General features: G+C 36.1%; 2 protein-coding genes across 4 annotated transcripts in view; both read left to right on the top strand.

Moving 5' to 3' along the window:
- LOC113653191 (NACHT, LRR and PYD domains-containing protein 12-like) overlaps nucleotides 1-14634 on the top strand; it is a 155041-nt gene that overhangs the window by 25110 nt on the left and 115297 nt on the right. The window lies entirely within an intron of this gene.
- Nucleotides 8278-13368, top strand: LOC125146167. 3 transcript variants are annotated; one of them, XM_047822148.1, is made up of 7 exons: nucleotides 8278-8360; nucleotides 9299-9486; nucleotides 9710-9855; nucleotides 10791-10965; nucleotides 11661-11809; nucleotides 12318-12528; nucleotides 13101-13368. In XM_047822148.1, the coding sequence occupies exons 2-7, from the start codon at nucleotides 9372-9374 to the stop codon at nucleotides 13232-13234; spliced, it is 930 nt and encodes a 309-aa protein (XP_047678104.1). In that variant the 5' UTR covers nucleotides 8278-8360; nucleotides 9299-9371; the 3' UTR covers nucleotides 13235-13368. The 3 variants fall into 3 exon arrangements, with proteins under 3 accessions (XP_047678104.1, XP_047678103.1, XP_047678105.1); XM_047822147.1 differs by lacking the exon at nucleotides 8278-8360 and adding an exon at nucleotides 8667-8795 and having other exon boundaries at nucleotides 13101-13308; XM_047822149.1 differs by lacking the exon at nucleotides 8278-8360 and adding an exon at nucleotides 8673-8795 and having other exon boundaries at nucleotides 9299-9515; nucleotides 13101-13300.

Raw genomic sequence — 14634 nt, 5'->3', positions numbered from 1 at the left:
GATGGAAAGGAGCAAACTGGTTCCAATAGAAAGTGAACACTGGAAATTCTGGAATTTCTTTCTTAACCTTCCTGTTGTCTTTCCATGCTTTTCTATGCAATTTAGGAGCACTGAGTCAAGGTGACCTTGTCTGTTTTGACCACTTTTAAAAAACAAAGTACTGTATATATGCTAGCCATTTTTTTTAACGTTTATAGTCTAACTTGTTTCCAACATATTGACATATATACAGTATGCAGTGCACTCAAGTGTCACGCATTGAGAGTGACAGTCACTCATTTCGTTGGAGATGTCACCCTTGCCTGTCTTCAAATCTTGAGAGCCCTGAGTACAAATATATAAACATATATATTTTGCATGAATTTTTGTAATATTTGTTATAATAAACCTCATTTATATACAGAAATGCCTCATTGTTTTGTTAAAAAATATTTTTGAATTATGTGCACTATAGAGGCACAAAAGTTGATGAATTATTACAGGCTGGTATATTACAAAGCCAGGAGATTGTTCTGAAACCATTTTGATCATTTTTAATGTCAGCAAATAATAACACCTGTTGTTCTCCAGGTCAAATTGACTTGAATGCTTATAAATCAAAAATTCTACAATGATCAGCCTTTGTATGATCAGCCTTTCATTTGTGAATTTTTACCCCTGTAATATCTATTTTGCCCAGCAGATGTCATCTGATCACCCAAAAACTTTAGTCTCACCAGCAATCCTGAAAACTTTCTATTCAGGGGGTATCCATCCATCCATCCATCCATCCATCCATTTTCTACCGCTTATCCGGGGCCGGGTCGCGGGGGCAGCAGTCTAAGCAGGGATGCCCAGACTTCCCTCTCCCCAGACACTTCCTCCAGCTCTTCCACTGGAATACCGAGGCGTTCCCAGGCCAGCCGAGAGACATAGTCCCTCCAGCGTGTCCTAGGTCTTCCCCGGGGCCTCCTCCCGGTTGGACATGCCCGGAACACCTCCCCAGGGGGGCGTCCAGGAGGCATCCGAAACAGATGCCCGAGCCACCTCAGCTGACTCCTCTCTATGTGGAGGAGCAGCGGCTCTACTCTGAGCTCCTCCCGAGTGACCGAGCTCCTCACCCTATCTCTAAGGGAGCGCCCAGCCACCCTGTGGAGGAAACTCATTTCGGCCGCCTGTGTCCGGGATCTTGTCCTTTCGGTCATGACCCAAAGCTCATGACCATAGGTGAGGGTAGGAACGTAGATCGACTGGTAAATAGAGAGCTTCGCCTTGCGGCTCACCTCTTTCTTCACCACAACAGATCGGTATATCGACCGCATCACTGCAGAAGATACACCGATCCGCCTGTCGATCTCCCGCTCCATCGTTCCCTCACTCGTGAACAGGACCCCAAGATACTTAAACTCCTCCACTTGAGGCAGGAACTCTCCACCACAGGGTATAGAAAGCAATCCTGAAAACTTTCTATTCAGGGGGTATAGAAAGTGTACTGTCTCAGTGTATCTCAGTGTGGTATGGGAACAGCTCCAGTCAAGACCGCAAAGCCCTGCAGAGAGTTGTGCGCTTAGCTGAGAGCATCACAGGGTCTGCTCTCCCTTCTCTGCAGGACATCTACCTCAAACACTGCAAAAACAGAGCTGCTAAAATAATCAAGGACTCAATCCACCCCAATAACCATCTTTTCACTTTGCTGCCATCTGGCAAAAACCGAGAGACTTAGGAGGAGTTTCTTCCCCCAGGCCATCCCATATGGAGCAGTTTTACTAAAAACATCCATGATTCTTATCTGTTCCAACAGAATATTGTAAGGAACATATATGCTGCAAAAACACATATACAAATTGCATAATATTAATGTACTTTCAATCATATATGTCCTATATACAACTAAAGCCTTATGTATTTTCATGCTGTAAAAACATAGGGAAATAATGCTAATTTAATATGAATGTCCACCATATCTCTTAAGACATGTATAAAACAGTGCAGTTTACTAATTATGCTTGTTATGGAAATCCCTAGATTTAAGGTGAGGCTGAAGTGAAAATCAATTTTCACACACACACGTGCGCATACACACACACACACACACACACACACACACACACACACACACACACACACACACACACACACACACACACACACACACACACACGAGAACAGAGAATTGTCTTTTTGAGTTTTTATTCTTGCAAGAATGTTGTCTGACATACAGAGAGAGTTCTGTAGGGAAATAACAATATACTGTATAGACTTTCAACTTTACATAAAACAAATCATTTAAACTACACAGACAAGCACAATTTTACAATAATACAAAATTATTTATTAAAGCATATTCTACAAAATACAATGCATATTTCATGCATCAACATTGTTTTCCTTTCAAACCCTACATCACAATTTCACTATTTCTAGTCTTAACGTACAAAGTTATGTCAAATATATTCCAGCCAATGTTCAACCTCTCAGTTTTCAACATTTTAAATCTGTCTAGAAACAAATTTAACTCACCTTTGTTTATTTACAGTAATATGTTCTGATTTGTTCACAAACAACAGGCCCGGACTGATCACAATTAATGAAAACACATGGTCTCACAATGTCATTGCTGTCAACTGCTCTTTCAAATCCTGTAGGAAAATGAACAGTCCTGATAAAGTTCAGTGATATTTTGACAGTACATCCTCTAACCAGCTTCTTTCCGATTTTGCCAACTGCATAAAGGTGATGTTGGTCATCACTGACACAGAGAAAGTATGAAATCTTGAAAACACTGCCATCTTTCAATATCACAACGGAGTTGTTTCTTTTCTTTGTCTTTGTGTATGTTTGGCTGTGAATGACCTCTCCATTGACAACTACTCTGTTATAGTACTTGCCAATAGATGTTCTAGGTATGTCTAGCAATGCATGCAATGCATTCATATCATTTTCAGACACTGGCCTAATCTTTGGCACTCCAAGTGCAGTCACCCTGTCATATCTAGCATAGTTACTTACATGATGTTTACTGGAGGTCATTTCTGTGTAAAATGATTTAATTTCAGGTGAGACATCATTAGACAAGCAGGCCTTAGCAATACGTGGCAATGCACGAGACCATGCAACTCTTTTGCAAAGCTGCTGAGGCACTGCATTACTGCTTTTGACTTGCTTGAGCAAGTAGCCATTATAGCTCTCAAACATGAAAGCAGACTGGGCCCAGAGAGGACCCAGATTCTCAACACTCTTAGTCAAATGCAGGAGCGAATGCATATTGTAGGTCATCTGATCTTCGCCATACAAAATCTGAACTGATTTAACATAGATGTCAAGAGCATCATGAGCATGGTCAATATCCTGTTGACTAATATTTGAACCTAGCAAAATGCTCACACCCTCCACAAGTAAAGCCCAGTGGCAAAGGTACTTGCTTGGAAGAATTCCTTTAAGAACTGGCAAACTGTAATATAAAAGCCAGTTTTGCCATTCATGAGCTTTCCAAAACCTACGCTCAGTAATAGACCGTGGAATCCGGGAAAAAATGCTTGGAGGCTTAATTGCTAATAAATTGCCATCCACTCTTGCAGTGTTCAAACCAATATACCATGGTTTACTGTAGCTTTTGGAATCAAACCATAAAGTGGATATTTGCCGGCAAACCCCCAGCAACACACAATGCATGTAATCAGGGACCATGCCATTGATCAGGTCAAAATTGGGCAAGTCCTCAATCGGAGATGGCCCTTTAATGCACAAAACACACTGTTCATTATTTTTGGCAATCTCACCTATTTGCACAGTTGTGTCATGATCTCTGAGGTCTGGCATCTCCTCCAAACAAGGATACACTCGCAGTCCCATTGCCTTTTCTCACTTGAACACCTGGATGAAGACAGTACCCACATCCATACTCTCCATTGAACTGTTTGAAATTTTGCAGTAAAGGTCGTGCAACAGCATCACATATGGAACATAATGCATAGACCTTTGCTGTTTTGATTGTGTGATCTACCGGATCCTGCCACTGAAGACCTGTTTGCCCAAGACTTTTGCATTCCTCCACAAAGGGTTTGAGGAAGCTAGGCATTAGTGGTTTAGATGACCCAAACCATAAGGCACATAGTATGACATTTTTTCCTCTTCCTTCTGGGGGTATTTCATTAACAGAGCATAGTAAGGGCCAGATGCTAAATTTAGATGACTGGAACACAGGCACTCCGTCACAATTGAATGACAGGGAAAGGAAAGAATTGCTAACTGATTTCAGATATTTGTACAACTTTCCATCAGATATATCTGTTATTCCATCTCTGTTTTGCTCAGTGTAATCATTTTTAATAGGTTCATTTTCCAAAAGAGCTTTAAGCTGATCCTTTAAAGGTATATAAATAAAAAAATGACCCAGCTCTAAACCTTGTTTAACAGTTTGGGTTGATGAGCAAATCTGACATTTTAATTCACTGTTTTTTGACATTCATTTGCCAATATAAGAGCTGCAAAAAACACAATAATGATGGTATTCTGACTTGTCTACAAATCTTCAAACGCCTTCTCTAGCATGTACTTGCTACGTGGTATACTTGCAGCATCACAACTACACAACCTTAACAGCTTCAGCAGGTCCTCCATTAAAGCCCCTGTTACATTGTGCTTCAGGGAAAAAGCAAGGATGTTCAGCCAACTGGTTTCTGTGACATGGTCATTTAAGGGACCAGAAGAGGCATAGTTTGATTGGTTGGAATTCTGTAACAAATGGGAAAGAATCAGTATGAGTGATTATAAGTAAGTGTGTACCAAAAGAAGTGTGTTACAGTTTAAATGTTGAAATACTTATTTTTATCAACAATGCATTATGTACTGATTTAAGCATTTGCGTATCACAGAAAAATCTAAATTTTAAAATCTTATCTTAACTGTTTGGTAACCATGGTAATTTCAGTTAAGACCTCATTTAAGACAAAAGCTATTATAGAATAACGTTCCTAAGTGCATATGCATACAACACACAGTCAGCATCTATTTATTCTCATGTCTCTATCAAATATTGAAATACACATTAGTATCCTAGCATACTTTTCTCATTTTTGTAAGTAACATTTGCTAAATGTTTACATTTAATGGTAACTCACAGATGATGTGCAGCACATTTATGCTTAAACAATATTAAAAAACACAGACTATGATTACAATGATGTAATAAGATTTCTTTTTCTGCCCCATTGAAATAAAAAGGACAATTTTTTGTTTACTTTAGCAGCAGCTCACGCATTGCTGGTTGCTAGGTAACAAACCTAAGAGTTGATAGCCGACCATGACTGAGAAATTTAAGATTTTGTAAGATTAATATTTCGTAGAAATAAGATAAGATTTGGTGAGATAAGATGAGAATCCTAAATCAACTTAAGATTTGCTTTTGTAATATGAATTTGCGAAAAATCCTAATTTAACAAATCATACCTTAAGTTAAGACCTAAGAAAGAAAGTTTTTGTAATACGCCCCCTGATCTTGTCACCACAGATTTAGGGGCAATTGTTATACACATGTACATTACACAATGTAAACCAAAATTAAATACAACATTCCTAAATTACATGTACTGTAGTCTAGGGAGAAATTTCTTATTTACCTGAACATCTGATGAGGTCCCCTCTTCAACAGTTTCTGGTGAATGTGGCATAGGGCTGTCATCCTAAAAAGAACAAGAGTTTTTAAGGTACATAATTTAAACTGTCAATAGCCAATAGGAATCAAAATGTATAGAAATAGAACTAAAATACAAAAAGGTCATGTGTACCTGTATTTGTTTGTATGTAGCCAGGTCTACCCCCAGTGGTAGACTGACCTGGATGAGGGGACAAAATGAATTAATAAATGTGAAAGAGAATGTTATTTAAGAAATACAGATTCAAGTATTATGCGTTTATTCTTTTAAAATGAAAAAATCTCACATTAGTGTTGGATGCTTGTGATGGTTCTTTTCTTTTGGGGAGGTGTGTCACATCCTAAAAAAAGGTAATACCTCAGGTTATAAAATTCAAATGAATAGACTTTGGTACTGTAATCCTCAGTATCCAAATGCCTTAGTGGCAGCTGGAGGACATTTAAACAAAACTTGTCACCTGTTTTTTTATGGAATGTGACTCTCTTGTGGTTGTAACAGTATACTGTCCTGACAGCATTATTCAATTCAATATATATTTTTTCTAGAAAATAAACAATAGGCCTATATCAACAGATTAGTAACATTTACACCAATAATGTCTACCTGGAGGCCTGTATCTGTGGGGGTGGATTCTTCAGTGCCCTTTGGTGAGTGCAAAACATCCTAAGCCAGGCCAAAAGGAAATACACAAAGGAGAGAAACAACTGAATAGTCCATTTAAAGGTAGCTAAAGTTGACTAGTTTATTTTCCAGAGATTAGAAACCCTTCAACTGTGCCTAATAAACTTCCATTTCATCACATCAATTTACAATACACCAGTCCCCACATTTAATTTTTAATCTAGTCTCACTTTCCTTTGTATTGAAAATGTCTGATTTATCTTAGGACTTACCTTATTATTGGCACTCTGAAAAGTTTCCCCTTCCAAGTCATGTAGATATTTTTCAATTTTCCTGCAGTTTCAGACAAAACATTATAAGAGTGACAGCTTCATAGCTCCATAATATTGTATCATTAGTCTAGAATCGATCAATGGTTCTCAACCTTTTTTAGTCTCTGACAGATACAATACTAAAATATATATATATATATATATATATATATATATATATATATATATATATATATATATATATATATATATATATATTTGCATTGCTGCTGTGCTTAGATTTCCACTACTGTCTGGAGTTAATAACATTATTTTTTAAAAGTATACTGTAAGAAAAGACACCATATACTCAATAAAAATGAGGCAAAAGATTACAAGCAATATTATTAATTACATTTCACAAGGTTTGGTATTGAGTATTAATTAAATGAGACCCTTAATAGTTAAACATTATGAGTAGATTTGAATAGAAAACAGTACAGAATTAATTATAACCTAAACCTTTATGAGTGAAACAATTAATTAGATGATGATCTTTACCATAATGTAGCAACCATAAGAGCATTCACTATTAACTTTACATTAATATAACAAATGTGTTTTATAAACACAAAGTAATGCAACCAGAGAAAACGAGCAAGCAAAAAGTCAAGGGTCAAGAGTCCAACTAAAACAAACATTAATCACAATAATGGAATTTAAATTTATTTACTCAATAAAAAAACGTGAAATTTAATTAATAATATTGCTTGTAATCTGTTGCTTCATTTTTACTGAGTAGATATTGTGTATCTATTCTTACAGTGTAATAGTGATTCTTATAATAAGCATGATTCTTAAGCTTTATGCTTATGAGATCTCCATAGGCGTTGACTTTACCAGCTATCACATCAATACATAAGACAATGTTATCCTGCTATCATAGTCTCCGATTTATTTTTCTGCCCGTGTGTCCTCCGCACAATGTCACGCAAGGCTTAGGTTGCGTAGCAACGCCAGACGCTTTGAAAAGGAGGAAAGCTGCGCGGTTGCGCCTTTATACAGTACGCGTTTTTTTTTTTTTTAACAGGAACTGCTTATTAGTCAAAGCTTTTAGATATTACATCTCGCGAGATCCACGAATATTCCGCGAATTTTAAAAAAACGCTCTTGATTAAAATTATTTGAGCATATCTGGCGTTTTCGGCGCATATGTATCCAATTCCTGATATTACCTGACCATAAACAACAATGCAACAACACAGCCACAATTTTATTATGAAGTAAAAATATTACACATATTAATTAGTTTGCATATTTTATTGGCACTAGCCATGGCAAACTAGCCAAATGTAAACTGTCTTTAAGAACCCCTTGTTTGTACAGTACGTGTGTTACAAATGGTAAGGAAAATTAAACAAAATGAATAAAAAGTAATAGTTTAAATTTATTATTATTTTTTTTTTACTATCTGCCGACCCTCGATGGTGAGAACCATTGTCTGGAATACAAAAAAAAAAGTTTACCTTTTTTTCCACCTGGTCCGAGTACGATGAGGAATCTTTCTTTCTTCTCCTTGGCAACTGTGAAAGCAATACGATTTTCTTTTCGCCATTCTAGCTGCTGCGTAGTGTGTTACTTAAAAAAAAAAAAAACAGTGAACACTTTTGTAGGCAAGCGACTGACGTTTGTAAAAATAAACTATTAAATGCGCCGATTGGTTGATGTTTGAAATGCATCGCGGGATCCAATGAAAAGCCAGATCACGTGGACAAGCACAGAGAGCGGTAAAACGGGGCGATTTTTTTCAACAGTGCTGCACGGATTTCTTCAGCAACGTCACTAGAAGCCTAAGGTAATATAAAAATTCATGTGTTGTAAAGATTAACTTACTCGGGCAGCGGAGTTGATTAATGTTTGTGCATTTAGCAATCTATAACTTAAGTGCTAGGATTGTTCAAATGTGTTGTGTTTGGATTATACCATTAACTAGGCTACTTTTATTTGTGAAGTATCTCTAGGGCTATCAAGTAACGTAACTTAGTGAACTGTTAAAATATTTTAATCGCGTTATTTGTAATAGCTAATGTGTCTATATTAACTGTTAATTAGGGGAGACCAGGGACAGTTGTAACAGGGGACGGTTGTAACACCTTGAACTCCTCCAATCAGAAACAACCTAGAGTGATGACACTCACTGTGCGCATGCTCAGTGGAGTTTCCCTCCATTTATGCCATTAAGGGAGCAACATTTGAATTGAATTGTTATCTACAAAAGATTGTTTTTGAGGTAAAAAAAAAAACTTTTCTTTCTGATGTACTTTTTTGATGCTGTTATAGGATCAAATGTCTATGAATTCAAACAAGTATTATTAGAATCACTATTTTGTAAGCTAAAAATATAAATAGCTAACAAGTGTCAAACTAGCAGTCAAGCTAGCTCACATGAGATGACATGCGTTAGAAGTTGTAACAGTGGAGAGACTATTAAAATCAATTTTACAACCTGTACATATTTTATAAAATCACTTAAATACATTGTTTCAGCAGGTGACAGGTTGAAGTTTATAATATAACTTGTTGGTTATTCCAGTAAAAAATGGTTTTTGATGTATTGCTAAAAACTGCAAAAAGTGTTACAACTGTCCCTGGTCTCCCCTACAAAGCAAACATCATGCGTTTCAGTCAGACTCGCAAGACACCAAAATATGAAATTTTCATGTGGAATCTAATGAAACAGCTTATTGCTGTAATCTAAATGGGCTGAAAACCACAATCTTTGTAATTACCAAGGTGATAAGAAAGTTTGCAGTGGTCCAGTGGGTCAGTGGGGAGGATGCTGGGATGTATAGCGAGGTGAAAACCGATGCCATACGCAAATATGATGACACCAAGATGGATGAGGATGGATACCCACAAACTGACTATTCAGTTGCTGTGGAATGGCAGAAGGGGAAAAATCCAAAATATGGCTGACCAGTGTACGCTGCCTCTATCAAGTTTGTGAGCAGTAAGAAAACCTCTAATGAATTTTGTTTTTACAGTGTCAGGTCCGCTAACTATAATGTTAAGCTTTATATTTACAATATAATAATAATATTATAATAATATTTACAATAGCAACTAAGTGTCCTTAGTTTCAAATAGGTTTGGCTGTAAAGTGCCTTAATCTGATCTCTCATCCTACTTTTAACTGTTTTTCAGATAATCGATTTCAAACTAATGCAAAGCTTAAGGAATTCCTGCAGTTGGACTCTGAAGAAATGGACAGGCCACTGCCTAAGAAAAGGGCCACAGTCCCACCATCAAGATATACAGATTCAGATGAAACTGATGCTGAGAACACAGTGGTAAGATAAAATAAGATATAATATAATAATACTTTTGGGCCTGGCTTCACAAACACACAAACAGGGCTTAGATTAAGTCAGGACTAGGTCTTAGTTATATTTGAATATCTAAATTGTTGTTGTTTTTTTTGTTTTTTTTTTATAAATGTGCCTTACAAAAACTTTACTGGTTTGCATCTTGCAACAAAATAATGACACTAATAGATTTGAGATGTGAGTGCAAGGTATTTTAGTTGAACACTTAAAACATACATTTTAGTCTGGGACTAGACTTAAAGGGGCAGTTCACCCAAAAATTTAATTTGTCATCATTTACTCACCCTCATGTTGTTCTAAACCTGTATAAATATCTTTATGCTGAACACAAATAAAGATATTTTATTAAATTTTTGTAACCAATCTGTGGCACCACTGACTCCCATAGTGTTACATTTTCCTTCTATACAAGTCAATGGTGCCCCAGATCTGCTTATTTACAAACATTTTTCAAATTATCTTTTTTTTTTGTTCAGCATAACAAAGATATTTATACAGTTTTAGAACAAAATGAGGGTGAGTAAATGATGACAGAATTTTAATGTTTGGGTGAACCGTCCCTTTAAGACTTGTCTGTGAAACCAGGCCTTAAAATATTTGCAGACTTTAAAAATATCTGGTATTTTCAAACCCAATCCTGTTTATTTAGAACAAGTAGTAACAAAATGCCAGGTAAGTATACAAGTCAATACAACAAAGCAACTTTCTTGATTCTGCACCTGCCTATGTCCTTTCAAGATTGGTCTCCCTTCTCTTCCACTTCAGAGTCTATCACTAGTATCCTATACTATACAGTCATTTTATGTCAATCTGTTTATTCTTATAGAGATAAAGACAAATATCTTTCCAAGAAGACGAATACATATCATCTCAATCTCTTGTTTGTTGTTCTTTGACAGACACAAAAGAAGAAGACAGTCGTTCCCAAACCACAGAGAAATGTTGCCCAAACGGTTATTAATGAGTATCAAGCCCCAACCTTGACAGAAACTCAGAAGAGGCTGAAAGAAATGCAGGAAGAAAACCAAAAATTGAGAAATGACAATGACAAATTAAGAAAAATGCTCATCAGAGGCATGTATTACAATTATTTTACTGTTGTGCTAAATCAGCAATCAGCTAAGAAACTGTGGTGGTTTAATTGTATTTGCACTTTACACTTTTAAAGTCTCTGTAAAGTCCATTTTGAAAATAGTTTCTAAACACAGTATAATTTTTAGAAATATATTGCTGAAACATGCCACTAACTGTAATCTATGTATTACTGAATAGCAGAGTTAGATTGTTAAACAGTTTTTCACCATTTCTGAGTTCAGGATTTTTTAGGTGTCACTACAACGGTGGCTCAATGATGCACTGGATTTTGTTTTAACATGTTTTATTTACTTTTTCCCATCAATTCAAATTTGTCTGGGTGGTTAATAACACATTTTTCTGTGGTGTGACAAACTCAGTACACAATTTATATCTGACTTTACAGGGACTTTAAATTATTGTTAATTTGCCATTTGTTTCCAATATCATTATTTATCTTGAGATCAAGAATTTAATAATTGGTAATAATAATTATTGGTAATTGGATTTCTATCAAATATATGACAAGATACCTAAAACTTATTCAACCTCTGTAACATTTGGCATGACTTTGCAAAACACAACATTGACTTCATCAGCTTATATGATCATATTCTGTATACATTAGGAGGTTGAGTAGGTAAATAGGTATAAGAGATTGCTTTATCATGCCTTTTTTTTTTGTTTGTTGCTAGAGCTTCCAAATCTGATCACTGAAGTGAAGATGGCCCTAAAGTCTCAGTGTTCATCAACGTCGTCAGCCAGTTCTGACTTGGAAGGTGGAAAGGGTTTCCCACTGAGTGTTACAGAGCCCTCCCCACCAAAAGCAGTATCCACAGAACAGGTAGTGTACTACCTTTTCTAGTCAATGAAGTCTGCACTTTTCAATTAACCATTTGGTATTCAGCATCTGCACTATATAGACAAAAGTATTAGCACATTCACATAAAGATGTTTGGGGCGGCACTGTCTTTGTTGCAACAGTTTTAATGAGAGCTTTAATGACAGTTTTAAATGTCTTTGTTCTGCTGAACACAAAGAAAGATATTTTAATATATGTTTGTGACCAAACAGTTCAGAGGCCCCATTGACTTTTACAGTAGGATAAAAGAATACTATGAAAGTGAATGGGGCTCATGAACGGTTTGTTTACAAATGTTCCTCAAAATATCTTTCTACATGTTCATCAGATTTTTCATTTTTTCACTTTAATATTTCTAATGACTAAAGTGGTCAAACATGTTGATAAGAAGTGGGCTTCTCAAAACTTTTGTCCCTATAATGTATTAAAACTACTGCAGCTCTTGGCAACACTGCATAATAAATTGTTTTCGTACGCTTCCTTAAAATAGGTGGAAATTTCTCCTGGATTGAATGTATTTGTTGACAGACTGGCTTGGGCTGTGGCTCAGAATGCCAACTCTGCCTCCTGTTTTGTGAGAACACTCCTGACAGCTGTGTTTCCAATTGATGTCCTCCTTGTCAGCAATCTTCGAGGAACATCTAGGGATTCTGGGCCTCAATGCCAGGCTCTTGACAAAATAAAAGTGGATGCCATCTACAGTAAGTTTCAAATCAGTTAAGATTATTGTAGTTCAGTGGCGGCCAGTGACTTCCCTTTCCGAGGGCCGCGAATTTAAAATATGTGTTCGGTGCATCATGTGAACCTATATGCATCATGCGTCTTGTCAAAATACGTGATTGCTGCAAACGCGTCAAAAGGGATTATGATAAAAGAGACACGTTCACAAAAAAATACTCGCATGACACTCACTTAACACTAAACTTTAATTACACATGAGATTAAGCGAGTATCTGGCAAACCTGAGCGTCTCTTTTATCATAAACCCCTTCAAAGCGACTGCAGCAGACATTTATTTTGACATCACACGTGATGCACATAAGTTTACATAACGCGTCAAACACATAATTGAAATAAAGAGCCACACAAGATGGGCTACTACATACATGATGTGATGAGCTTCGCATTGTGCACCCTTAAAAAAGAAGTCATTGGCCGCCACTGTTGTAGTTATGTAGAGTGAGTATCTTTACCCAAATTATATTGCTGTATTATTACATGTTTCTGTTGATTTTTCTACATGCTTTCTGTCTGCCATTTATTTGTCTCACAGGAGCAACATTGCAAAAGTGGCCTCACGTGGTGCCCTCCAGCATTGGTGTAGCCATCAATGCCAAACTTACTGAAATTAGAGGAAAAAAGAAAACTAAAAAAGATTCTGAAACCTTAATGCTCTTTGATGACTGATGGCCATGACTGTGTTTTGTTGTTAAATGTTTGTTCTGTTTTTCCTGAGCAAAGAGTTCATAAGTTGTAATTCAAAATTACTTATGTGGATTATAATTTGATTGTCACTTTGTGTTAAATAAAAGTGTTTCCATCGCAAATTTGTTTGTCATTGACTAAAATCATATATGATCAGTATATTGTAAAACTGACTGAAATCATGTGTAATGCTTATGTGGATATATAGTAATATTAGTGCTTTAATATGAGGGATTAGGTGAAAGCTTGAAGAGCAGACACACACATTTTCCTATTCAAAACCTATAAAATCTATATCAAAAACATGTAAACAAATTACACAAAATGTGAATAAATCCTGTATGACTTTAATTTGACTAGCATGTAATTCAATATAAGATCTTTAAATGTTTTGTATATGAATATCAGTTATTTCCTATATTTTCTACTTATAACATACACCATTGCATACTGTTATCATATAGAACTCATATAAGATTTCTTACAATATTTATATATGACCCAAAAGTCCCTTACAAATTTTATGTGTGCTTTTTAGTATGATAGTGGCCATAATCGGTCTGATTTTGTATAGGACATATATTGGACTTACATGAAACAATGAAGGTTCCTCTGGCTGATTTAAGGAAGAAAGATATATGTTTATTGTATATGAACCATATAGTTATTTTTCATATGGGATCAGGCTTCTAAACTCAAAACCAGCCTCTTAACATCTTCATGTCTTCACTTGATATTCACTTTATCAGTAAGATTTTCATCATTCACTACCTCACATTGACATACTGAAAGTGTCAACCTGTTTGCACATTTGCCTCTTGCACATTCCTGTGTATCTTAATATTTAAGACTACAGTATAATGCACATATGCACATTGCCTCTTGTACATCCCTGTGTATCTTGAATTTATAACTACAGTTTACTTTCATGCACATTATTTTCCATTCTACAGTATACATATTTTTTATATTTTATTCTTATATTTTCATTGTTTACTTTTATCTCATTCTTTCATTGTTGTGTTTTTCTAATAAGTGCACTGTCCATGGAGCGGACCTGACTCACATTTCACTGTTGGTTATATATGCCCTATACTGTATAATTGTGTATGTGACAAATAAAAATCTTGAATGTACAAATGGATTTTTCTTATTTAGCTCCCAAACTCTGGAATAGTCTTCCTGATAGTGTTCGGGGCTCAGACACACTTTCCCAGTTCAAAGGTAGATTAAAAACTCACCTCTTTAGTCAGGCGTACACATAATACATTACATAATATTGGACAATCCCTCTCCACTGCTTCTCTCTTTCTATCCATCCCGAGGCATCCATACATTGTACCAGCTCCGATCATCTTCCGTGCAATGAAGATTTTGGACCT

This window comes from Tachysurus fulvidraco, chromosome 13, assembly GCF_022655615.1.
Source record: "Tachysurus fulvidraco isolate hzauxx_2018 chromosome 13, HZAU_PFXX_2.0, whole genome shotgun sequence".
Classification (NCBI taxonomy): Eukaryota; Metazoa; Chordata; class Actinopteri; order Siluriformes; family Bagridae; genus Tachysurus; species Tachysurus fulvidraco.
Note: the sequence above shows the minus strand (reverse complement) of the source record. Positions and strands in the feature narration are given on the sequence as shown.

What these genes read in the sequence shown, in the direction of transcription:
- LOC125146167 (XM_047822148.1), top strand. Translation starts at nt 9,372, where the DNA reads ATGCCATACGCAAATATGATGACACCAAGATGGATGAGGATGGATACC. An exon ending in CTGATGCTGAGAACACAGTG is followed by an intron (nt 9,856 to 10,790) that starts GTAAGATAAAAT and finishes GTTCTTTGACAG; the next exon opens with ACACAAAAGAAGAAGACAGT. An exon ending in AAAAGTGGATGCCATCTACA is followed by an intron (nt 12,529 to 13,100) that starts GTAAGTTTCAAA and finishes TTTGTCTCACAG; the next exon opens with GAGCAACATTGCAAAAGTGG.